The 25,148-nt window shown below is 41.1% G+C and overlaps 1 protein-coding gene across 1 annotated transcript in view; it reads left to right on the plus strand.

Moving 5' to 3' along the window:
- Nucleotides 1–4,384: 4,384 nt before the first annotated feature.
- The window catches only part of TMPRSS7 (transmembrane serine protease 7), a 37,073-nt gene continuing 16,309 nt past the window's right edge, over nucleotides 4,385–25,148 (plus strand). Inside the window, exons 1-9 of the mRNA XM_046659161.1 lie at nucleotides 4,385–4,432; nucleotides 6,097–6,304; nucleotides 9,186–9,316; nucleotides 12,028–12,095; nucleotides 13,221–13,414; nucleotides 14,347–14,385; nucleotides 15,105–15,333; nucleotides 16,658–16,788; nucleotides 18,628–18,740. Coding sequence (XP_046515117.1) covers nucleotides 4,385–4,432; nucleotides 6,097–6,304; nucleotides 9,186–9,316; nucleotides 12,028–12,095; nucleotides 13,221–13,414; nucleotides 14,347–14,385; nucleotides 15,105–15,333; nucleotides 16,658–16,788; nucleotides 18,628–18,740 — 1,161 coding nt within the window. The remainder of the gene's footprint in view (nucleotides 4,433–6,096; nucleotides 6,305–9,185; nucleotides 9,317–12,027; nucleotides 12,096–13,220; nucleotides 13,415–14,346; nucleotides 14,386–15,104; nucleotides 15,334–16,657; nucleotides 16,789–18,627; nucleotides 18,741–25,148) is intronic.

A 25,148-nucleotide genomic window follows, 5' to 3' on the forward strand; every position in this document is an offset into this window, starting at 1 on the left:
ATAAAAGTGGTATGTTCCCCAAGCTCGGCGTTCCTCAGCTGTGACGTGAACCCATGGCATTCATCTGAACCAATATTGAGTCATCCCTTTGAGACTTAAGGGAAAAGGGAACCGATGCAAACATGCTGATACTCAGGCTGCTTGCTGAGCCATGATCTCATGTCATTTGCCACCATCCGTGAAATAGTAACAGGCTAACTTATTAGCTTGTAAATAAGGTGAAACAAAATCCTAGACCCAACTAATTCCTGAAGATGCTATTTCCCCCAGCCCCCAAGGCTATTACATCAAAGAGGTTAATACAAGAATCTCGTCTTCAAGGAGCTTGGAGATAGGATGTACATATGACAAGCTAAATAACCAAGAAGACAACATGAGAGATGCCACAAAGTAGTGTCTGATGAATTATTATAATATTATTTAATTCTCAAGTACTGGTATGTACAATGAAGCTTCTGAGTTAGGGGAAAGAAGAGAATCCTGAGGGTGGCAAAGCTTGCAGGACAGCTGCAAGTAGGGTGTTGAAAGTGGTTAGAACTTGAATAATGTAATGTGGACCCAGGGCAGAAGATTTGAAAGGGAGGGCTGTTAATATCAGCCTCCTGTATGATTCTGTGGCATTTTCTGGACACCTCTTTGATAGCACTTATTACATGATGTTGTAATCAGTAGTTTGCATGCCTACCTCCTCTACTGAGAGCTTTTTAAGGGCAGTGATATATTTTATTCACTTAAAAAATATTTGGCATCTGTCACCTAGTAGGCATGCAATATATGTTGAGTAAGCTGATGGATGGGTGAATGAATGAATGACTAAAAATTGAAAATGCATCATTTGACAGAGAAGATTCAGTAGATGTGATGGGGGACACAGAAAGGTAGCCTGGTGCCACCCTGAGGAAGACCTTGAATGTCAGGCCAGGGAGACTGAATAAAAGGAGATGGGCTGCCATGGTCAAGGATGGAGGTGACAGTAGAGAGTTATTTTAGGAAGATTTATTTGGTAGTGATGTGCACATGGGAGGAATGAGCCCAGAGGAGGAAAACCAGTTGAGAGGATATTACAATAGCCTCAATAGCCTAGGTCTAGGGGTTCACTAAGATGCCCCACTATCATTTCACTTTTTAAAAAGATCCATGTGATGTGACAAATGGATTAGAATCATGTTCCTGTGAGTCAGCAGGCACAGGGAAGCCAGGATCACTGTCGCGTCATTTTATTACAGGACATTTAGGGTGATAGTGTTAAATGGCTGGCTGGCTTCCTAGGCTCCTGTGCAACCTTGTGATTCCTCAGGATTCATTCCCCCTCTGCAGAGAGCTCAGGGATGAGTGGGGATCAAATGGCAGCTTTGCATGTGGCCACTGATCATAATAGAGAGAAGTGGGTCCTAAGTAGCAGAAATGAATTTATCAGTTGCTGCAGAGCTGGTCCGTCCTCTGGATAGGCAAGGATGGAAGTGTCACCCCATTGCTAAGTGCCTTCCATGCCAGGGGCCCAGACCTTGCTTACGTTAGATGAATGACTTGGTCCTACCTCTAGGCCTTCAGGTCCACTGGGCTCATGGTTGAGACAGAAGGTTGAAACATTCAAAATGTTTTCATGTATTGAATTAATGTATTGGATAAGTTATGTGCTCCCAATTGCCACTGCTGAATCCAATGGAAAATGATTCCCTTTTCCCATTGCACAATATCTGCTTGTCTGACCAGTAGGTAGTCACCTGCCCCACTTCCCTCAGCACAGGGGCCTCTGTTCCTGGGAAAGGAATAGAAACCTCTTCACTATCTTTCAAGCTGCTTATGATGGGAAGCACCAACCTCCATCTGGTCATTGTGATTCTCTTTGGTCATATGTTCTGGGATGGAGGGGGCTCCGTACCAAGACTTCTATGCCAGTAAAAGCAACAAGGAGATGGATGCACGCGCAGTCACCAAAATTTTATCTTGCGCTTCAGCTTTCTTTGCTGTTGCCTCTCAAAACTAGTGGCTTATCTAGAGTATTTGACTCCCAGAGATGATAATTTTCCCCCAAGATTTTATCAAGAAAACTTGTAAACAGAGAGTTGAAACAATTCTATAGTGTAGATGCATATACCACACTGAGATCCTGCCATTAACATTTTCTGTACTTGCTTTATCATGTATCTGTCCCTGTAGAGTGGATCACTCTTAACAACCCTTTCCTCTAGGCAATGAAAGTATTTTCAGTAATAATCAGAAAGTAAAGTGAAGACTAATAATGGCTAGAAAAAATCAGTGAAAAATTATACTCAACTTTGTATATACAATTATGGTCATAAAAATAAAATTAACAAATAATTATTGGATATAAAATATTATATATAAAAATATTACCCCTGGCAGTTCATGCTCTGTATAATTGTTTTAAATTTTCAGTATAAACTAACTCCCAATGGTCACATGGAATAACAGAAATGAGATAATTGAAGTTCTGTTTTTTCACCTTTACAGTCATTGTGCTATTGTTGGTTACTTTGAATCTTCTGCTTAAATGCAGGAATATGTAATTCCACATGCGTTGTGGAGACAAAGATTCTCCCCCAAGTCAGCTCAAATGACCCCAGACTGTTAGAAACTTACTCTTGAAATGAGCATGTGTCACAGAGTCTTTTTGGTTTTGAGACCAACTGTACAGATGAGAGTCCTCCAGATTAACTTCTACATGAGTCATTTATTAAAAGATGAGTAATAAAAATGTGCTCATTTGAAGCTTACATATATATTATTAAAACTCAATTGTAATGGCAGCAATCGTTTAGAATGTATACCAATCAAAGATTTTTTTCAGGGAGGAGTATTTTATCAATGACATTGTTTAGCATTACTGGCAAATGGTGACAATGAAAAGCAGCCTGTAGTTGGTTGTAAAATTGTTTTAAATTTCTGTACATACAGTGCAGCCTCCTACGATTTGCTGCCCCTTCCCAATCTTGGTGGTGTCAAAGAGAAACAGAGATGGACACTAGTGAGAAGGCTGTAAAGACAGATTTTATTCAGTACTATTGCAATAGAGGAAAGAGACTTTAGAATAGAGTTAGGTTAATCCCAAATACAGCAAAGATAGCTGGTGAGGTACGGCCAATGAACAGAGTGAGGAGGCCGGTGGAAGGAAAATTACTAACAGGAAACATCAAGGGTAGGGGGATTCTCGCCAAAGGCAGGCCAAGGATTTATACATCAAGGGTTCAGAATGAGGAACTTGATCAGATATCAAGGGGCAGGGATTCTCACTAAATTGACATCAGGATTCTTACTCCAATTGGACTAGGCAGGCTGAGGACAGGACCCAAGGATGAGGCACTGGTAAAAAGAGGGCTCAGAGGAGCCCGCCTAAAGTTCCTCTCAAGGAGAGTCTTTGTCAGTGGCCACTGCTCAGGACATATAGTTTACTTACATTATGTAGAAATGAATAGTTCTAGAAATAAGGGAAATAATACAGAAATGATGGGCAGTTAAAGAGGACTTCATTTTAGTGAGGCAGTTTCTCACTTGCTTTCTTATGACTACACCGTGAAGGACTGGAGTGTGTATCTGGATCAGCGGAGTAGTGTTTCCCCTTTAAAGGCAATTAACCAGCTTTCCATTGACGCCCAGTGCCCACAGGACAGCATGTCTGCATCACTGGGATGGGTGTATAATGTATAAGCAATCCTAGGCACCTCCCGCCGCCCCCCTCTGCTAAGAACATTCTGACAATGCCCCTCATGATTACCTTCCTCTCCCCACACTTGAACCTAATTCGGGTTAACTTGGGGAAGAAAGGGACAGATAGGAAGAGGAGACTTACATCAGAAAGGACCTGGGTTTACTGAGGACACCAAGAGGAGGGGAGAAAAAAGGAAAAAACCCTCTTGGACAGGAATTTTCAGAGTGTAGCGGCAGCATTGAGAGCAGAATTGGTGACTGAGGCTTCTGGGTGGGCACAAGACGTGAGCAAGAGAAACAGGGGTGTGGGGGTTTCTAGGAAGTGGTGCTGAGAGTTAAATGCTAGATCTCTTAATATTCTTTAGAAGACACAGGCAAAAGTTTTAATGACTCGTAAATATTTTTGGATTGTTGAACTGTGTCCTTGTGAGGCAGCCTTGCCTTGAGGCTCAGCTCTGAGGGGCCAGGCTAGTATTAGAGGTACATTAAGGCACCTTCAGCTTGGGGTGCCAAGCTGACTGATAGGTCCCTTTAATGTTTGCTATATAGCAATGAGGCAGCTTCAGTTTCTGAACTGGACCCGGTGGAGTAAGTTGACTCCTTTCCTCTGAAAGCTAGCTTGAATGCAGCAAACAATTCTTCTCAAGCAAGAATGGAGGGGGGTGAAACCCGGCTTTGAGACACCTCTGGATGTTCACAGGCAGAACATATAAACATGGACAAAGAAAACAGTGATATTTCCACCAAGCCCGCTGATGTGAATGTAAGTACAGTGTGGGAAGCCTTCCCTCTTACTTGAATGCCATTTATTGTTGACCCTGTTAGTAAAATGAGGCCATGTTACTTAACAAAAATAAAAGGAGCAATAATAAAATACTTTATCTTCCCATGGTACTTAATGGATTTTACGAATGTGAGCTTGTTTTAAAGTGTGTACTTCGCAATTGATTTGCAGCTGTTTTTCTAAAACTCCAGGGAAATTGTACTGATCTCTACACAAATTCCATTTTAAAATTTAATCAGTGCTAACTGAGACTGCCTATAATGTGTTCCTGCATTTAAAGATCCAACCTTGGCCTTGTCAGTTCTACATGTGCTGGCATTTCTCTGTGTTTTCCTTTTTGACTTCTCTGCGGGAATATTTGAAAGTAGTTTGACATCACAGTCAACTCATACTACAGTAGAATGTTTTTCTTTTTAGAAACACCATCTCCTTTCCTGCAGGGTGTCTGGTCTAGTTCAGTTTCACCAGGAAGGATATAAGCTACATTTCATTCCAGGGGTTGACAAGGGTGTTTTGGCCAAAAGAATGAGGGAGCCATGAATAATTCAGAATGTTCTTGGCCACATATTATCCCATTCATTGGTAGCATTAGAGACTGGAAGACATGTACTTTAAAGGGAAAAGTCAGGGAGAGTAAGAGAGAATGAGAGAATTCTTAGGGGAGCTCAAAAAAAGAGATGTTTTCTTTGGAACTGGTGTTCTAGATTGTTGTCTTTAAAAGAATGTGTGGTTAAAAGTTATTTCATCACTGGAGTTTAGTTACGCTGACATGTATAAATCTCTCCTTCAAAGAAGCTAAACTCTCATATACATTTTTAAAGAATTCACAGCATCAAATGACAGAGGGTAGAGGAGAAAAAAAAAGGGGAGGGGAAACAGTTAAATAATGTATTTTTTCCTCTTGCACATAACACTTTGCACATCAAAACACTAAAATCAATAACTTTCTAATCTAACAGGAGTCCTCTATTTCATTCTTTATTTTTAATTATTCTTTCATTTGTTATTGAGAAACTGAGTCACTGAGCAATTCAGCAACTGCCTTAAAAGTGCATACCTGGGGGGCAATGTTGAAACATGCACTTTGATCCCCATCCTACAGCCTTGCACAAACCAGAGCGTCAGCCTTAACATTTTCTTCCTAACACCAGTCATGAAGTCACAATTAGCACATCAATTCATTTCTATGAGGAAGTCACTTATTTTCTTATTTTCAGTCCTGCCTCAGTCCAGAAGACATTGGTTGTGGGAGAAAAGCTATAGAATACAAACATTGGAAGCACATACACATTCCCACATCTGAACTGTATCTGCTTGAATTAACCCACATGGAATCCTAACCTTCTGACCTTCAGGTCCTCTAGTCTACACTCCATGAAATTTAGGCCTATCTTCTACAGCATCTATTTAGCAGAATTGGAGAGTTAAGGAGAGGACCTGGGAAACATTTCACCAGAGTTCATATGATGTCTGTTTTTTCTCACCTTAATTATGTGATTCAATGCAAGTCCATTTATTATGCTAATATAAATAATTTGACTGACATATTTAGGCCTTTCAGCACCAAGATTCTCCTGACGGGGTGGTTCCATTTAAGCTCCAGACTACCTCTCATTGATGATACATCTTTCTTGTTTTTGAAGATATCCAATATCTCAGTTCAGGTGGTCAGTGCCCATGGGAAGCTGCCAGGAAGACGACCACCACGAAAACCCATCAGCAAAGCCAAGCCCAAGAAGCAAGCCAAGAAGAAAGCTCCCTTTTGGAATGTCCAAAATAAAATCATTCTCTTCACAGTGTTTCTATTCATCCTAGCAGTCATAGCCTGGACCCTTCTATGGCTCTACATCAGTGAGTTAAACCCTGCATTTCTTTGGGGTTAGGGCTGGCCCTGTGAGTTCAGCATGAGAAATGCAGGCCCAACCTACCCCAGGGGTGTTTCTGATAGAATTTTCCTATTTCCCAGACTGATAACCATTTCCCAAACTGTTGAGGTTTTAAGGAGGAAGAAACCAAAATTTTCTCTCCTACTTCTTCTTTTACCACCTCTGCTTTTTTCCCATAGGAGAGCAGGAGGAGCAGAGATGGGGGATAGGATAAGAGCTGAGGAGGATATTTAGGAGCTTTTGACTAGTTCAGAAATGTAATGCATTTTAGCTTTAAAAAATGAATGGAATGCTAAGCTGTTTCCTTTCCTCATTCCACCCACCTCCTGTTTCTAGGCAACCTTATATTTCCAGCTGCCTGAGCTTTATTTTACTCATGTACCTTTTTCTCCTCTGTTTTTTATGCTTTTTTCAATCTGATTGACCCTTTTGGACAGGAGTTATAACTAAGTTCTTCCTTAGAGAGTAGTACTTACCCATGCAGCTCACTAACTCTAGCATTTGTTGACTTATGCTGGACTTCCCACCCCACACATCTTAATATATTTGACACAAGATAAGTGTACTCTCAAGAATATTACAATTTGGTTGGAAAGCAAGATTTATAGGCAAAGAATTAATGAATATTGTCTTGAACAGTGCAGGTCACTTACATCTACACAAATTGATCACCTATAATTTGCATGGCACAATGTAAGACATTAGGCGCACCAAGATGCATCTCCCACCTTCAAAAAGCTCACAGATGCATTGCCACTTTCAAAAAACTTGCAGTTCAGTGCTAGAGAGGGAGAGTGAGTTGATTTATTTTTTTGCTTAAGCAATTACTTTGCAATCACAGAAGACAGGCCTCCAACCTGCCCAGGAATAAAGTCCAGAGAAGGCTTCACGAACTAGCTCTGAAAATTCATTGACACATCTTGGAAGTGGGCCCTGTGATAGGCATGGGAGCAGAGCCTAGACAAGAAAAAAATCTGTCTGCAGGGAGTTTATGGACTAGTGGGGAAGTGAAATTGATGGGCAATTAAGACAAACACAAAAGACACACAACCCCAACCCAGAAAAACCAACTTATTTCCCATCAGCCTCTGCTGGGCTTCGACCGATGCATTTGCATTGCCCTGGCATTTTGCATAAAGTTTTGGAACATCACTGTGTAGAAGTAGTTTGATGGCTGCATAAAAATCAGAGAAGGGCATTTCAGGAAGACAGACCAGTATGAGCAAAGGGATACTTTTATGAATAAATGAGAACTGTTCAACAGACAACAGAGGTTAGTTTTGATCCAAGCAATTTGGGTGTGGAAGGTGGCCTTGAGAAATGTGGAGCGTGGACTGCTCATCAGGGAGACAGTGCAGGGTCTTGTGTGTTGGGCTGAGCTAAAGAGTTAGGTAAATGTAATCTGGCTCAAGACTAAATTGATCTCCCCTGCATTGTTGTGATCCTGACTCTTGAGTACTTACTGATGTGAGGAGGATGTGCAAGCTTCTAGATAGAAGCTATAGTTTTCATTCAAATTTTAGAGTCTGCAAGGAAAAAAAAAATCTAAGAAACACGTCCCTGGTAAAATCAGAAACAAAAGCAACTCTTGTTTTACAGGAGAGACCTAATGAGGCAAGGCGATCTGTCTAAGGTCACATAACTTGAAAGAGTAAATCTGGGACAGGAGCTCAGGTCTCCTGCCCTCACCCTGTGCCCCTCCCCAACCTGCCACAGCGGAACCACACCGCTTGGGGTTCACGTGACCCTGGATGGGTCATAAGAGGGAGGCGGCTTCCTATCACTCACATAGGGTGTACCTTCTTTTTAAATCAGCCACCACTTATTCAGCATTTCCATGTACTGGGCATTGTGCCCAGAGAGAGTATTCTCTCCCTCTCTCCCTGTCTCCCTCTCTCCTGCTTCTTCTCTGCTTTCCTTCCCGCAAACGTCTTATTGAGCTTCAAAGCTAAGGCAGGCATTCACTATGCTATGTTAGGGGCTGAGGGACAAAAAGAAGTTACTGTTCGTCTAGAAGGGCAGACATGCAGACAGAAGTTATGATGCGGTGGGCCGTGGGAGCCAGAGGGGTGGTCTCACATAGCAGTAATACCTTGTAACAAAAAGGAAAGGCTGAAAGGAGAGCCCCTCATGGCCCCCACACTATTCTCAGGTGCCCGAAGGCAACTCAGACAGGCAATATCTTTGCCTATTTTGTCAGCAGTTTCTGGTAGGCCCAATGCCCAGTACTGATCCCATGGTCCTCACTGGGCAGAGTATTTGAGCAAGAGTGACCTGACACCAGGCCAAAGACCACACTTCGTGGCGCATAGGAAGGATGAAGTCTCCCGGCACTGCACAGAGCTGAGGACTGGCCCAGCACCCCGGGCATCAGCCTCACAAGTCAGACAGGGCATGAGCGCCCAAGGGGTCAGTGAAGCTCAGTTGGGGGCCCTTCTCTCTTCTCCCACTATGTCAGGTCACCTCTGAGCTCAGTGGTGCACGTTTCTTACTTCCTCTCCTTCCACAGACTTAGCATCCATGAACATTGTGAGTGCTGTTTTTGACCTCTTAGCATCTCTAGGACATGTATAAAGTCAGAGAGGTTTATCTTTTACCTTCTAATCTTGCCCTTAAGTATTTGCCAGAAGCTGATAGAAAGAATAGACTATTCAAAGGGATATGGTGATTTCCCGCTGATGGAAGAGATATTACTAACCACATGTAGAGCTCCACCAGCCGTAACTGGTAAAATACGCAGCTGCTTAAAATAAAATCGTTTTAGGATCTGATACTGACGTAGATCAGACTGTGCCCCAGCGCCAGACAGAGGCAATCTCCTGACCGCCTTCTCTCCTGTCTCACAGGTAAGACGGAAAGCAAAGACGCCTTTTACTTTGTGGGCATGTTCCGCATCACCAACATTGAGTTTCTCCCTGAACACCGACAGAAGGAGTCCAGGGAATTTCTGTCAGTGGCACAGACTGTGCAGCAAGTGGTGAGGTGACGGGGGCGCTTGAGAGGCTGGGGAAGGGAGGTGTCAGGGGTGAGGGGATGGGGTGGAGGGGTGACAAGTGTCACAGGTGAGCAGGGTGGATGAAGGAAGCAGAGAGGGTATGGGATTTAGCTCATCTTGGCTGTCAGATAGACTTACTCCTTTGATAGAATTGCTTATTTATTTTTTTTCTGCTGAAACTAAAAGAAGTAGTGCTCTGAGATTCAGTTTTTCTCATCTACAAAATAAAGGAATTGGATCAGGTGGGCTTTAAATTGCCTCCCAGTACTGAAGTTACATGCATTCTGATTAATTCTGTGATCTGTACACATTTATTTCAACCTTGATGCACTGGCATCTCTTCACTTCAAAAAAAATACTTTGCTGGGGCCTGCCCCGTGGCGCGGTGGTTAAGTGCGCATGTTCCGCTTCTCAGCGGCCCGGGATCCGCTGGTTCGGATCCCGGTTGCCGACATGGCACCGCTTGGCACACCATGCTGTGGTAGGCGTCCCACATAGAAAGTAGAGGAAGATGGGCACAGATGTTAGCTCACGGCCAGGCTTCCTCAGCAAAAAAAGAGGAGGACTGGCAGTAGTTAGTTAGCTCAGGGCTAATCTTCCTCGAAAAAAAAAAAAAAATTAAAAAAGACTTTGTTATTATAGAACTAATACATATTTATCGTAAAAATTTTATAAAATTCAGAAGAGTGTAAAAAAGAACATTAAAATCTTTAACATCCTCTCCAGAGATTGAGCCCTTCTTAATTTGGACCACATAAACACAAGGGATGACGTGATATTGGAGTATTAGCAGATACTCAGTTTTATAATCTGATTTTTTCCTCTTAACCTTAGGTTGCACATTTCTAAGCAAAAGTCTTTAAAAAGCATATGTTTTAATAGCTACAAAGTTAGCAAATCCCTTTTTATTGGCTATTTAAGTTGCTTCCAATTTTTGTTCCTATAGATAGTGCTACAACAAAACTGCCACATGAACCGTGTGCATCTCTGATTACTGCCTTAGGAGATTTCCTAAAAGTATCACTGGTCAAATAGCAAAACATCTATGCGTGGCTCTTGGTACATATTACCAACTTGAAAGTTTCTGCCAGTTATCCGCACAGTAATGGACAGGATGGCCCACCCAGTGGTGACTCTATAGCAGTGATAGGCATGCTGTAGTGTTGAATGAGGAAAGGTTGTGAGAGAGAGGAAGCAAAGGCCACAGTGGGCACAGTGGCTTTTATTTATCGAAGGCCTTCAGTACCTTCTAGTACCCAGTATACTGGGTACATTGCTTTAATTCTAATATATATCAATTAGTCCTAAAATCAGCCCAAAGAGGTAGGCATTTTTTTTTTCCACCTCCTTCCCCCTTTTCCTAATCCCAGGCAATACTCCTCATTCCCCCCCACAAGCCATTTCTCTCTACTGCTGAAGGGATCCTTTAAAAATAATATTTCTGCTTTGGTTTAAGGATAAAGCACAAATTCTTAAGAATGGCAAGCAGGTGCTTTTCCAAATCTGCCCCCCGGTCTTCCCAGTCTCATTTCATGCCACTTTCTCCACGACAGAAAACTTGTGATCTAAGCCAACTATTCTTTGTATTATGAATAATCATTACATCTACACGTCTTGCGGCCCTTTCTAGTGCTATTCTCTCTGGATCTAAAGCCTCTGTCCAGCCTCTTCTGAGTGAAATTCCACTCATCACTCATGACCCATCCAAAAGGTCTCCTTCTCTGTGAAACCCTCGCTGACACCCCCCCCCCCCCCCCCCCCCCCCCCGCAGAGCCGACACTGGCTTTGTGTAGACCCCTTGTTCCTACAGTTAGCATGGCGCTCAGCACATTTTATTATCGCTATTTAACATGCCACTTAAAGAGGCAGCCTTTTTGATCACCGCTTACAGATAAAAAAAGAAAAAGAAAAATACAGTGGAGGCTCAGCAGGTCTAGGTAACGTGTTCTGTGTTGCATAGGGAATTTAAACACCATAGCTCATATATTTTTCACTATCCTATATTATTTCTAAGGGATTTTTTTCCTCCTGGGCAATTAGGTAGGTGGTTTTGCTCTTACGAAGAAATACAGGAGGAGAAGATTTAGCAGAAGAGAGTCAATTTGGTTTTAGAAATGCTAAGTAAGGGCAAAGAAGGTAAATTGATTGAAAGAGCTTTCTGCTGAGATCCAATTATGGAGTTTTAAAGAGGCTGGGTGCTTCCCCGGGAACTGGAGAGTTCTGAAGAGGGAGGGTCAACCCGGCTGTGGGCACCACCCGCCCCCTAGTGGCGAATACAGGAATGTGTCCTTAAGAATAAATTTTCCATGCCGTGCATTGATAGAAAAGACGTCGGGTCAAATATTTTGAAAATGTTCTTAAACGAGTTTGATTTATTAATTGTGGAGAAAATTAACTTTTGGTGTAGGCGGAATACGGAAGTTAAGCTTGATTAGGATGTATAAAGACAGCAATAAATGAATGAAGGTAACTGATGATTCTTCACAGAGAGCAGAATGAAAGTAACTGAAGACGGCTAGAGGAAGCAGGAATTTGATTTCAAGGACTAATGTTTGGGTTTGGAGTCAGAGGCCTTTAGTCTGAGACTTGTGTCTCTCCTCGCTGGCTGTCGGAGCCTGGACCACAGCGTGCTGGGTACTGTAAGAGGAAGGCATACTCGAAAGCCTTCAGAGGCCTCGGGTCTTCTTTTTCAGGTAAACCTGGTGTATACAACATCCGCCTTCTCCAAATTTTACAAGCAGTCTGTCGTCGCAGATGTCAGGTAACGCACGTCCCTCGCTTTGGGATTTCCACACTCGTTCACTGCTGTAAATTCCCCTCAAGGCAGTGGGAAGACTGAGATATCACCATTCTCCCGTGACTTCTTGGAGGCAGTTTTGGGTTAACACCTTTGGCACAGTGGTGCCCCGACTCCTTCCCCTGCTCTCATGCTGAGTTTTTCTCTTCGTCTACCAAAGCCTGCCGTCTCCCCATCTGGGATCCTGGGTCCCTGGATTAATGCCCATGGGCAAAATGGCCATACACTGCCTGCTATGTTGGGTGGGGGCAAAAATAAAACGCAGACCTGTATTTCTCAAAATATGTTCAATAAAAAGCTGGTCATGAGAGTTCTTCTGAGAAAAAGGCATCCCATGGTCAAATGATTTTTAGGAAAAACTGTGTGCTGTGTATTGTATCCCACCTTTTCCCATGCCCAATATATCTACAGAGATTCACAGTCCACTCTGGCATATTAAAGGCACTGAGAAGTCTTGGAGTAAAGTAATTTGTTTACTTTCCTTCACCTTCCATTTCCCAAGTTATTTACTAGAGAACGCTATCTTATGTTTCTCATAAAACATGACAATACTTGTGCAGCGATGAGCTCCTGCTCCAGGGTCAGACTGAAAACCAAATTGGGTTTGATTCCTGGATTTGCTACTTACTACCTGTGTGAGTTTGAGTTGTATTTGGCCTTAATTTCCTCATCTATAAAATGGAATAACAATAGGACCTTTCTCATAAAATTAAATGTGATAAAACAGATTTAGCACTGTGTTTGGATGTGGTAGGTTACTAAAAATTATAGCTGTTATTTGTAATAGCTGTGAATGCTAATTAACATCCATAGAAATAGCGTATTCTCCATGGAGATGCAGCTGTACATTAACGGCTCTAGATTAGAACCCAACACAAGAATACACGTACTATGATGCTTTCCCTGTCCAATCCCCATAATAGGAGTCAATGAATTCCTAAAGAAGGAAGCTATGTTCTGTTGAGGGATGTGCATTACAAAGGATGTACTCACTGACCTTACCTTGAATCTATCGTTTAGGTCACTGGCTCCCTATGAGAGTCTACTTCTTGAGAGGTATCCTTGAACATCTTTCTTTTTTCACTACAGCAGTAACAACAAAGGTGGCCTCCTTATCCACTTTTGGATTGTGTTTGTCATGCCACATGCCAAGGGCCATATCTTCTGTGAGGACTGTGTGGCCGCCATCTTGAAGGACTCCATCCAGACGAGCATCATAAACCGGACCTCTGTGGGGAGCTTGCAGGGTCTGGCTGTGGACATGGACTCTGTGGTACTAAATGGTGATTGTTGGGTAATTCTCTTTTAAACATTCCTTCTGCAACACTCCTGATACTGCTATTATCATAGTCAATGCCGTAATGAAGTATTCTCTTCCCTAATCCCAACTGGAACAAGATTAACTGAAGACGTTAGAACTACATTGGTAAAGGAAATGGCTAAATGTCATATACAGTGATTGGGCAGTAGAACTGGGATCAAAATATACATGAAATTGAATTTATTAAAGTATACTCCTCTCTATATTTAATTTAGCTTCATGTATCTTCAAACTAAGGCTCCAAGTCCTGGAGAGGGAAGAGCTTTGCTGAGGTTCCTTTTGTCTCTTCCCTCCTCCAGACAGAACTGCACTCCTCTTAGATAGTGCTGCCCAACGCTCCAAAACGGCCTGCCCCATAGTCCTGTCAAAACGCAAATTCCATCGTTTGTCTTGACAGTGAAATGCTTTAAGTACCCTGGAACCCAAAGTTCCTGCAGCTTTCTCTTTTGATTTAACTTGTATGTAGGGCAGCCGTGTAGTAGGTGGCTGATAAGTATTTGTTAAACGAGTGAATGAAAAATCTCTAGTGGAAAATTCTGCACCACATGTACTACTTCAGAACTAATTATTATTATGTTTGTTTGGTTATATTTTAACCTTTGAAAAATGTTTAAAACGTCACTATGGATGATTTCAAGCCTCCAAAAGTAAAGAGAATAGTATAATGAACTCTCATATACTCTTTACTCAGCTTCAACAACGATCCACTCATGGCCATCCTATTTGATCTCTAAATACGGAAACAACCTCCCCCACACTCACTGGATTATTTTACAGCAAATTCCAGAAGTGTCGGATGGCTTTTAAAGGACTGAAAATAATTTTTACTAAACAAAATTCTCAAATGAAATGCTGGGACTGACAGTGTCTTTTCTGTGTGTTTTCTCAATGCAGCTGGGCTTCGGTCAGACTACTCCTCAACCATAGGAGCTGGTAAATTATGTCATGTGGTTTTTTTCCCCTCTCCTCTCACCTCCAAATCAGTGTCCATTTGGCTAGTTTTCCCTTTCAAATGATGGTATTTGTTAGTGCTCCTTCAGTTGCAAGTGACAGAAATACAGTCAAACTGGCGTAAGCACAAAAGAAACTTGATTGGCTCATGTAACTGGGACATCCATGGAGGGTTCTGGCTTCAAGCATCGTCGGGTCCGGGTTCTAAAATAAAATATCAGGACTCTGCATCTCTGTTTTCCTCTGTTGAGGTTTCATCGATTGTTCTCTTCCAATGGGATGGCATAAAAGGCCACCAACAGATCCAAGCGTATAATTTTTCAGTTTAGCAACCATGGTGGAAAAAACCCCACACATATTTCCTGACAGTTCCTGCAAAGTTCTGGGTCTGAGTCTCAACGTCTCAGATTGGCTGACACGCCCGCACCTGAACTAGCTTCTTTGACTCTGATTGGCGCTCTGGGTCATGTGCCCACCTCTGGACCTAAGGGCGAATTTGGCCCCAAGCAAACCATATAGACAGGGTAGGGGTAGTTTCTCAAGGTAAAATCTAGACGCTGTTACCAGAAGAGAGGGGAGTGGACTCGAGGCTGGCAAAGACAACAGATGTCCTCCACATGACCTCTTTTGCTCTTTACTTTTCTATACGAATTTCTAGAAAAGGCATTCCTAAAACAAAAACAACACTGCTGTCTCCACAGACAAAGGCTGCTCTCAGTATTTCTATGCAGATCATCCGTCTTTCCGCTACCCTCTGGAGATTTCTGCAACCTCAGGGCGGCTGATGTGCCACTTCAAACTGGTGGCCATAGTGGGCTATCTGATTCGTTTCTCCATCGAGTCCATCGAGATAGAAGCCGACAACTGTGTCACAGACTCCCTGACCATTTATGATGCCCTCTTGCCAATCCGGAGCACCATCTTATATAGGTATTATGCAGACACTCTGGTTGGCTAGTGAAAAGATTTTTTACAACATCTCTGTTTTGCAGTATCTGGGTTCGCCTTGGATTTTTTTAAACCATTTTTGCGTCTACTCATGAGGTCAAAGACTGACCCATACGCTATTGAGCACCCTGTATGTTAGCCGAGCCACGCCTGTGAGACACGATGTTTGCTTTTCACTTGTCAAAATCAGTATAGCAGGAACTTCAGACAATATTTCTGAAATCTAACCGATTTTTTGTTTAATTTTACTTTTATTGCAATCCCAATGGAGTCTACTATTTCAATAGAGTGTGAGAATAAATGTTTGATGATGATTGCATAGCATTAGTAAAACAATTAAAAATTTTTTCCTTATTATGAAAATAGCACAGTGTTCATTGTGGAAAATGAGGTCAGTCATAGAAAACAACATCAATTATTTTACAATCCTACCATGCAGAACAAATGTCTGTTATATTTTTGCATAAATCCTTTCATTCATATATATGTAATTACACACATATGTACATATACATACCCTAATATTTTTTACTTGCAAGTAGACATCTTTTTATGAAAGCTTAATATTTGGATAACCTAATAATGACAGGCTTTATTAAGAATTTACTATTTCTTCCTGTGCTAAAAAGCATGAATTATCTTCTTATTTTTACCAGTGTTTATGGATGTATGTAACAGTACTTTATGTAGGTATGCATTATTTATATTTTGGTGATGAAGATGCATGTTAAAAATTCAAACAGTATATAAAGATATGCAGTGAAAAGTAAGTTTGTGGCTGGCTCCCATTCCTCAATCATTGTTATTGGTTTCTTTTCAATCTTCCAGGCATATCTAGTTATCATCTCATTTAATCCTCATCACAATGCTATATGAAGAGTATACCATTATTATTACTGCCATTTCATAGCAGGAACAATGGCATTATGACGATTTAGTTGATTGCCCAGAGTCTTTCAGCCAGTTAAGTGATGGAGCTGAGTTTTGAACCCAGAGTTCTCAGTGTAGAGCCCATGACCTTAGCCATTAAATACCCTGCCTTTATGCCTTGTTTGCCCTCAAGGAGGGTCCAGTGATGGCCATCGAGGAGAATTCTTCAGTATTTACTGGACAAAAATTTCTGTACCTAAGTCAACTCTCCTCCATCTGTCATGCCCTGTGGCCACTAATTGACGAAGACCTGACTGGCAGTCTGGTCACAAGAACTGTGTGGATGGCCCAGGAATGTGTGGAATTAGTGATGGGTGGAGGCCCGCCTCTTAATAAACTATTATTCATCTACTGTTGCTTTGTTATCTGGTTTCAGAATTTGTGAACCCACAAGAACATTAATGTCATTTGTTTCTACAAATAATCTCATGTTGGTGACGTTGAAGTCTCCTCAGATACGGAGCCTGTCAGGAATCCGGGCATATTTGGAGGTCATTCCAGAACAAAGTAAGTTTTCCCTAAAAGCCACCCTTAGAAATATTTGTTATGATGCTCCAGTCTGATCTCTCCTGAGGCTGTGCTGTAATGCTAGTTGAATTAGTCAGAGATTCTGACTCAGAGTCCAGTCAGATGAGAGAGATCATATTATTTTAACAGACAGAGTTTAGTGTAAAGAACTGTTAACTCACTATAAAGGTGTTAACAAGGTAACTCAAAAGGCAAAAAGAAAACTGTAAGCTATCATGGATGTAACACATGTAGGAAGCAACTACCATCCCTAGGTCTGGACCAACAAAGGAAAGAGGTCAGAACACAATCTAGAGCTTGGAGGAGGGGTTTGTGGAATGAAACTCATATCTCTGAAGTGGAGCTGCTGCTCAGCTGGTGTTGGTGTCTCTGAGTCCAGAGGCAGGCAGGTATCCATGGACTTGGGATCCAGACTTTTGAGGAGGGGGTGACAAACAGCTGAGGCTGGTATCTTTGAGGGAGATGCACTAACGTAGAAGTTAGGGAAACTGCTAACAGAATTCAACTCTGCTACAGAAGGAAGTGCAGCTTTGGGGTTGAAGAAGTGTTGCTGGGGTGACCCTCCCAGGAAGAGGAAACAGACAGGAAGTCCCGTTCTTCCTCCTCCAGCCTTCCGGTCTCCCTTTAGCGCCCCCTATTGGCAGAGCCTATCAGGAAGCCAAGTGGCAAAGAGATCAGTGGTTTGAGAAGGGTGGGTCTGGAGCTGAGAGATAACAGCTTAGTAACTAGCACACTAGACTGTCTTTCGTGAATTCTAATTAATAGTGATGCATGTGAACGCCGTCGTGGAAAGTACCTGTGAAGCAAAACCCAGGGGATTTCACGGGTTTTTCTAGGTCAGACAATGAGAAAAAACTGACCTCCCTTTCATTCTTCTTTTTGACGTGGATTGATGAGGTAAAACAAAACAAAACAAAATAAAAAGAGCCGTCACTGAAACTCTAGTCTTTTAAAAATATTTGTTGTCTTGTAACTGGTCCAATCTTACAGATCATGTGTTGGTAACTTCTTTATGAGATCAACAAAGCCAAAGGGATCAGAATGGCAGATGGGGGTGAAGAGGAAAGGGATTTGGCTGAAGCAGATGGGGTGATAGCTTTGGGTCACCTACCTTTTAGGGCAGTGGCTTATTTTGGTAGGTTTTCTCCTTAAAATTATTACAAAACCAAATGTAAAATTGACTTGTTGAACAAAATTGAACTAGCTAATTGAAGTGTTGTTGGGTTGAAAATTATCTCTAACCCCAAAGGTTAAAAATATGATTATTTCAGAAATATTGTAGTGGAATTTGTCAACAAATATTTATTGAACATCTACTATATGCCAGGAATAATTCTAGGTGTCAGGGAAATAGCAATAAACAAAAGAAACAAAAATCAATACTCTTAAAGAATGTACATTCCAGCAGAAGGATGAGCATATCAGTAAGAAGAGACATTTAGATTGTCTTATTTAAACAGAACAACTTGTTATGTCAACTGGGTATATTTCTTCAACAACAAATTTTCACCCATTTGAGCAAATAAGCTCAGAAGCTTTAAAAAATATATTTAAACTACGTTTATAAAGAAAGTAATAGCATCCTATAGATCTGTAGTCAAAATATATGATTTGAAAGCAAATATAGAATTTGAACAAGTAGTTTAGCTATACATCTGTCGGGTACTATTTCTTTTTAAAAATATTAGTTTAAATTTCAAAAAATATATAAGCTTGTTGATCAAGGAAGTGTGCATTTGTGTTAAAGAAATGTATGCAGCGTCTCTCCCGTGATCTCGCAATGGCAAATCATCGTGTGTGACTGGATATTTTTTTCAGAGTGTGAAAACACAGTTTTGGTCAAAGAAATCGCTGGCTTTGAAGGGAAAATTTCAAGTCCATATTACCCAAGCTACTATCCTCCGAAATGCACGTGTACCTGGAAATTTCAGGTAGCCAAGTTTTACCACTATGGTAGAAAAGTGTTATCCTATTTTTAGTAGTAATTTATTTCTGAATTTAATTACCTTTTTTTCAGTTACAAAAAGAATATTAGTTAATTTTTAAATATTTAAACCTTGTTGAAATATACTATCTAGAACATGAAAGTTCCTTGAAACCTCAACCCTCTGCCCACCAATTAACTTCTCTTTGCAGACTGAGGCTTATTTTTTCAATTTATTATTTTGTTTGTTTGTATTAAAAAACACAAAGACTTTGTTACATGATCAGACAATTTTTCTTTTATTATGGCAGAGTTCATTTATCAATTTTTAATTGCTTCATCATCAGCATTATAATAGGAATAACAAAGAAATAATAAATCGGGTTAGGCAATGTATATTTCAGGTATATAAGCAAACCAGAGTGTAAATTTATATAAAATATGTACATCTCCCTCTGGTGCTGGACAGGGAGTTTCTGCTTTTCTTTTTAAAATCCTAGTCTGTAAACAGTTTCTCTTTCTCCAACTACAGTGTCACGTGGATAGGGCGAGCTGTCACCTTGCTCTTTCAGCACATACATATGAGCGTACTGTGTGGCATAGCAGTTAGAGGTCAGCTGCAGCAGCATATAGTTTGTATTCATTCGACATGATGTAACTGAATGCCTGCTATGTGTCAGGCAGTATTCCAGACCCTGGGATCCATGACACATGTTCATGCAAGTTCTGCTCTCCTGGGGCTTACCAGACAATAAAGGGAGACAGCTGACAAACGAATAAACAAGTAAAATATAGGCAGTACGTTACTTGGTGGTACAATGCTCTGGAGAAGGATAGAGCAGGGAAGGTGGCTCTGTAGCTGGGTGGGTGGGAGTGTGAAGGGTAGGATGTCGAGGATTTGTTATTTAATAGGATGGTCAGGGAAAGCCTCATGGGCAAGGGGACATTTGCACAGAAACCTGCAGAAGATGAGGGAACTAACCTGTGCATACCTAGGATGAGAGTCCGGCAGGTAAAGAGAACAGCTGAGGCAAAGGCCCTGAGGCAGGAGCTTGCTGGCTGCATATATGACTTGTGCACATTCACAAATATTTTTAATAATTTTATTATGCCCAAATCTGCACTTGGTGTCAATGTCCTGATGGCATGCATTCTTAAATTATTTTTTATCACGATCACAAACATTTCCAAAATAATTAAAACATAAAGGTGCTAGACTCTTGCTCACTGCCAGGTTCTTAAGGCCTCAGGGCAGCAGAATCTCAGGTGGGAGAGAGGGAGACGGGAAGAGAAGATGAGAGGGGCTGGAGAGAGAGGAGGGATAGACATCAAATCTCGGTCTCTTTAATCTCTCCGAAATGCACAGCTGTCTCCTTTTTGCTTCCAGAACAAGAAAGGCCCCATTCCCAAAAGCTCTGTCAAGTGTTTGAAATTCCTTTGAGACAAAATAAATGTTGATTCCACAATAACCTGTAAGACTTAAAATGAACATCCCCGAATGTTGCTGTGATTATGTTTTAGTCAGGGTGTAAATAAGATTTTCAACTCACTCTCTGTTTCACTAGGGGTTGAGGGTTAGAAATGCTGAATAAAAAGAAATCTTTATAAGGAAAAAAGCATGCCACTGGGGGAGTGGGGGGTGGGCCGAGGGAGACAGGAAGGCTTTGATTAGTCATCTATAGCTGTGTGAGAGCATGCTTCTGTGAATAGAAATCATGTAAAAACTAATTTTTCACCTGTAAAATAGCTTTGAATTTATTAAAAATGACTAAAAACTGGATGATTTAAGTAACAAAAATGTTGACCCAAGTCATGATAAAAGCTTTTTTTTTTTTTTTTTTTGCCAAGGAAGAGTCACCCTGAGCTAATATCTGTTGCTAATCTTCCTCTATTTTGTATGTGAGCCACCGTCACAGCATGGTCATTGATAGATGAGTGGTGTAGGTCCGTGCTCAGGAAGCATACTTGGGCCACTGAAGCAGAGCACACTGAAGTTAACAACTAGGCCACCAGGGCTGGCCCAATGAAAGCTTTTTGACACAAGAGTTGATTTCTATCATCCTCAGTCCTTCTTAGTGCCTGGCCTGATTTCCAAATTGAAGAGCATTCAGTCTCCTGTGCAAACTCACTTTCAGCTCAGTTTTTAAGGTCTTATTTATCTGGGAAGGATTAACTCTTGTTCCAAGTTAAAGTCCATCTGATTCTTCTCCCAAGCTCTCTTATCCATTCAACAAAGGGTTACTGGATGTCTGCTACTGTCAGGCACCATGTGGCACACGTAGCAGCTACAGCAAACAAAGTCCCTGCTCTCACAGGGCTTACAGACTGCAGGGAAGGAGGAGGTTTATGATATGTTGTCCACATTTGTTTAGTACTTTATTTTTACTTATTTTATTTTATTTTTTGTGAAGAAGATTGTCCCTGAGCTAATATCCGTGCCAATCTTCCTCCATTTTGTATGTGGGATGCCACCACAGCATAGCTTGATGAGCTGTGTATAAGTCCGTGCCCGGGATCCAAATCTGCAAACCCCGGGCCGCTGAACCAGAGTGTGTGAACTTAAAACTGCTATGCCACCAGGCCGGCCCCTGTTTACTACTTGAGTGTTTTCAACATATGTATTTTTATTTAATCTTTAAAACATACCTTTGACAGAGGAGAGATACTCTGGTCACACTTTATAAATAAGGAAATAGAGATGGGGGCAAATCATTTGCCAGAGGCCATTCAAATAGCAAGTGATCCAGGTAGGATTAAATGCAATCACGCCCCCTCCATAAATAAATTCAGCACCACCCCGCTCCTTTCCTGGGTTCCTAAGGATGTTCAGCTTCCGTATGTTTCATAACAGTCACTTAGCTAAGATTTACCTCCCTCTTCCTTCCTTGTTTTTGTTTTCCTACTAATCAATTTTATTATAGAATCTTAGAAAAAAAAATGGAGAGTAGTTTGAATTGTTTTTTCACAGATGTCGTCAGTACAGCATCATCCAAGTTAGGTCCACAAGACGTAAGACATAAGCATCATACATGGCCCCATTACTGTGGGGCCTGCGGATTCCCTCTTTCCTGCGTCTGTGGCAAGCATCATTGCCACAGAAGTTTCCAGTGATCATCTAAGGTGGGTTCTTGAGTTGTGTATACACAACCGCTGGCGAGTTAGGGATGAGTGAGAGATAAAGCATGTCCTGCATCTGGTGGCCACCACTGGCTAGAGAAATGTTTAAACATAGCAAGTCCAGATTAGGAGAACTCTTCCTCTTACTCGGTTAAAGAGAGGCAAGGGTTGGGCAATGGGAACAGAAAATACAGGGCATAGAAGGAAATAGTGTACTTAGCAGTTTTATGTTTTTGTTCATTTGTCGAAAAAGCTTGCAATACTTTGTGAAACTGCACCTCATCACTCCATTTGTCGGGCAGGTTAATGTCAGCAGTGCCTTTTGTCCAATGTGAGTCCAAATGTGGAATTGTGGGCAATTCTGTGTCAGGGGCATCAGTATGCAAGGGGACTTATTTCCTTTCCCTGTGGAGAGGCTTTGTGGATTGGAGGGTGGTGGTGCATTTAAACCCACTTTGTTTTGGTGTGATGAAGCTTCTTGGTGGAGGATTGCATTGGAATATAAAATTTACATTGGTTAAGATATTTACCATCTCTCAGTTTGCACCTATTTTTTCTTTTTCTTTTTCTTTTTTTTTGAGGAAGATTAGCCCTGAGCTAACTACTGCCAGTCCTCCTCTTTTTGCTGAGGAAGCCTGGCCCTGAGCTAACGTCTGTGCCCATCTTCCCCTATTTTATATGTGGGATGCCTACCACAACATGGCATGCCAAGCAGTGCCATGTCCGCACCCGGGATCCGAACCGGTGAACCCAGGGCCGCTGAGAAGCAGAACATGCGAACTTAACCGCTGCGCCACCGGGTCGGCCCCTATTTTTTTCTTTAATGTGAAGAAATAATCAGATGGCAAGACTGGGGAAAAAATTGATGTGTGTTCCCATGAGCCCTTGGCTTTTGGTGAACATAAGACAATCCTGTTCCTCTTGAGTCCCCCCCAGTAGCTTCCAGGCAGCACGATACACTGAGGAGAGGATATCTTCCAGAGAAAGGCAAGACTGGTTTGAATCTCTGGTTTGCGTTTCCTAACCTTGAAGAAGCTACTTATCTTTGGTTAGTCTTGGTTTCTTCTTCCGCAAAATGGGAATCATATTACCTGCCTATCCATGTTGTTGTGATGTTTAAATGAGAGACATAAAGTGCCCCATTCATTCCCTCTCAAAGGTAGGTTGAGGGGGTAGGACTACTATATTTAAATACATGTAAGAAAGAAGCACACACTCACAATAAAGAAATTATAAAATATGGTGACATAACTAAAAAACCAAATGTCTGTCAAAACAATAAAAATCATCAGGTAAAATTCATCTATTAAAAGAAAAAGACACTAAAAATATAACTACCATGTGATCCAGCAATTTCACTTCTGAGTATTTATCCAAAGGAAATGAAAATAATAACTTGAAAAGATATCTACACCTCCATGTTCATTGCAACATTATTTAAAATAGCTAAGACATGGAGGCAACTTAAGTGTCTAGCAATGCATGAATGGATAAAGAAGATGTGGCATATATATATATAATGGAATATTGTTCAGCCATAAAAAAGGAGGAAATCTTACCATTTGCAACCACATGGGTGGACCTTGAGGGCGTTATGCTAAATGAAATATGTACGACAGAGAAAAACAAATACTGTATGATCTCACTCATATGTGGAGTTGAAACGCCTCCAAACCCCAAAGCAAACTCATAGATACAGAGAACAGATTGGTGATTGCCAGAGGCAAGGGGTAGGGGGGTGGGCAAAATGGGTGAAAGGGGTCAAAAGGTACGAACTTCTAGGTATAAAATATATAAGTCCTGGGCATGTAATGTACAGCAAAGTGACTATAGTTACTAATACTATATTGTGTACTTGAAAGTTGTTTAGAAAATAGATCTTTTAGTTCTCATCACAAGAAAAAAATTTGTAACTCTGTATGGTGGTGGATGTTAACTAGACTTATTGTGGTGATCATTTTGCAATATATCTAAATATCGAATCATGATTTTGTACACCTGAAACTAATATAATGTTATATGTCAATCATATTTCAATTTAAAAAAAGGAAAAGAGAGTAGGATAGAATCACAAAATACTACCTAAAACTTAACTGTACGTTGTCTTCAAAAGACAAAGTGAATAAAAAAGTGACTCAATAACACTGAAAACAAAAGGATGGGCAATGTCCTATCAGGCAAAAAGAAACAAAAAAAGAGCAGGGAGCTAAGGCTTAGTGCCCAGCAATGCTGGGCTCAGAGCATTCAGTGAGAAAAGAAAGGCGAGCTATGATGCTCAAAAGGGTGAGCCTCATGAATATCTAATTATGACGATTATCAATGCATCAAATGACATGACATTAATACTCATAAATCAAAACCTGTAGGAAATACAAAGAGACATGGACAATGTTTAACTAAGAGATTATAATTCTTTTTGCTTGGTTTATGAAGGCCATAGTAAGGGACAAGAGATAAGTCTAGGATGGACATTAGATCATACAAATAATGAGTATGGTAATAGATATACAAACATAAATTTCTCTTTTTTTCAAATGACCTTGAAGCATTCATAAATTTGATTACAACAAAGTCCTTAATAAATTAAAAAATTAAAAGGAGTATAAGCACTAAATAATCTCATCTAATTAAGAGAGAATTAGAAAACTTGAAAATGGACAAACTAAAATTCTATTCCCTGGAAATGTAAGAACTCTCTCTTAAGTAAAACATCAGTGGCATATCAGACACAGCGTATGTGCGTGTCATCAGATGCCATAGAAAGGTCAGTGGTGTACTCTTTGTGTGTGTGTGTGTGCATGCTCACGTGTGCATGTATCATACAGGCAGCTCCTTCTCTTGTTCGATCTCTTCTAAGAAGACCTGGAGATGACTCAGTAACTGCCTTCAGGAATACCCAGGTTTAGTATGAAGAGGATGCTGATTCATTTCTCCTTTATCTAAAGAATTTGAATAGTGCTTTAAATAAACTCTATTGTTGTCATTGAAGGAGGAAAGTGTGTACACTCATTAGCAAGTGGGAGTTTTCAAAGTTAGGCTCACTTAATAGAAGGAAATTGAAATCTGATCTAATGTGTCCTGTGTCATCCAGCTCAAATGGGGGCCTAACAGCTGCTCCCTGAGCACTAGATGGCCCACTTTCCTCTCTATCATGCTCTCCTCCTCATCTCCGTTTGTTCAGGGAACTGGTCTACCCCACCAAAGGCCAAACGACACAAAGAATAAAATGCTCTTAATACAGCAAGCCAAGGAAATGAGTTCTGAGTGAGCAAGGAAATTTTTGCTTGAAACATGTCCT

The sequence above is a fragment of the Equus quagga genome, chromosome 4 (assembly GCF_021613505.1).
Source record: "Equus quagga isolate Etosha38 chromosome 4, UCLA_HA_Equagga_1.0, whole genome shotgun sequence".
Classification (NCBI taxonomy): Eukaryota; Metazoa; Chordata; class Mammalia; order Perissodactyla; family Equidae; genus Equus; species Equus quagga.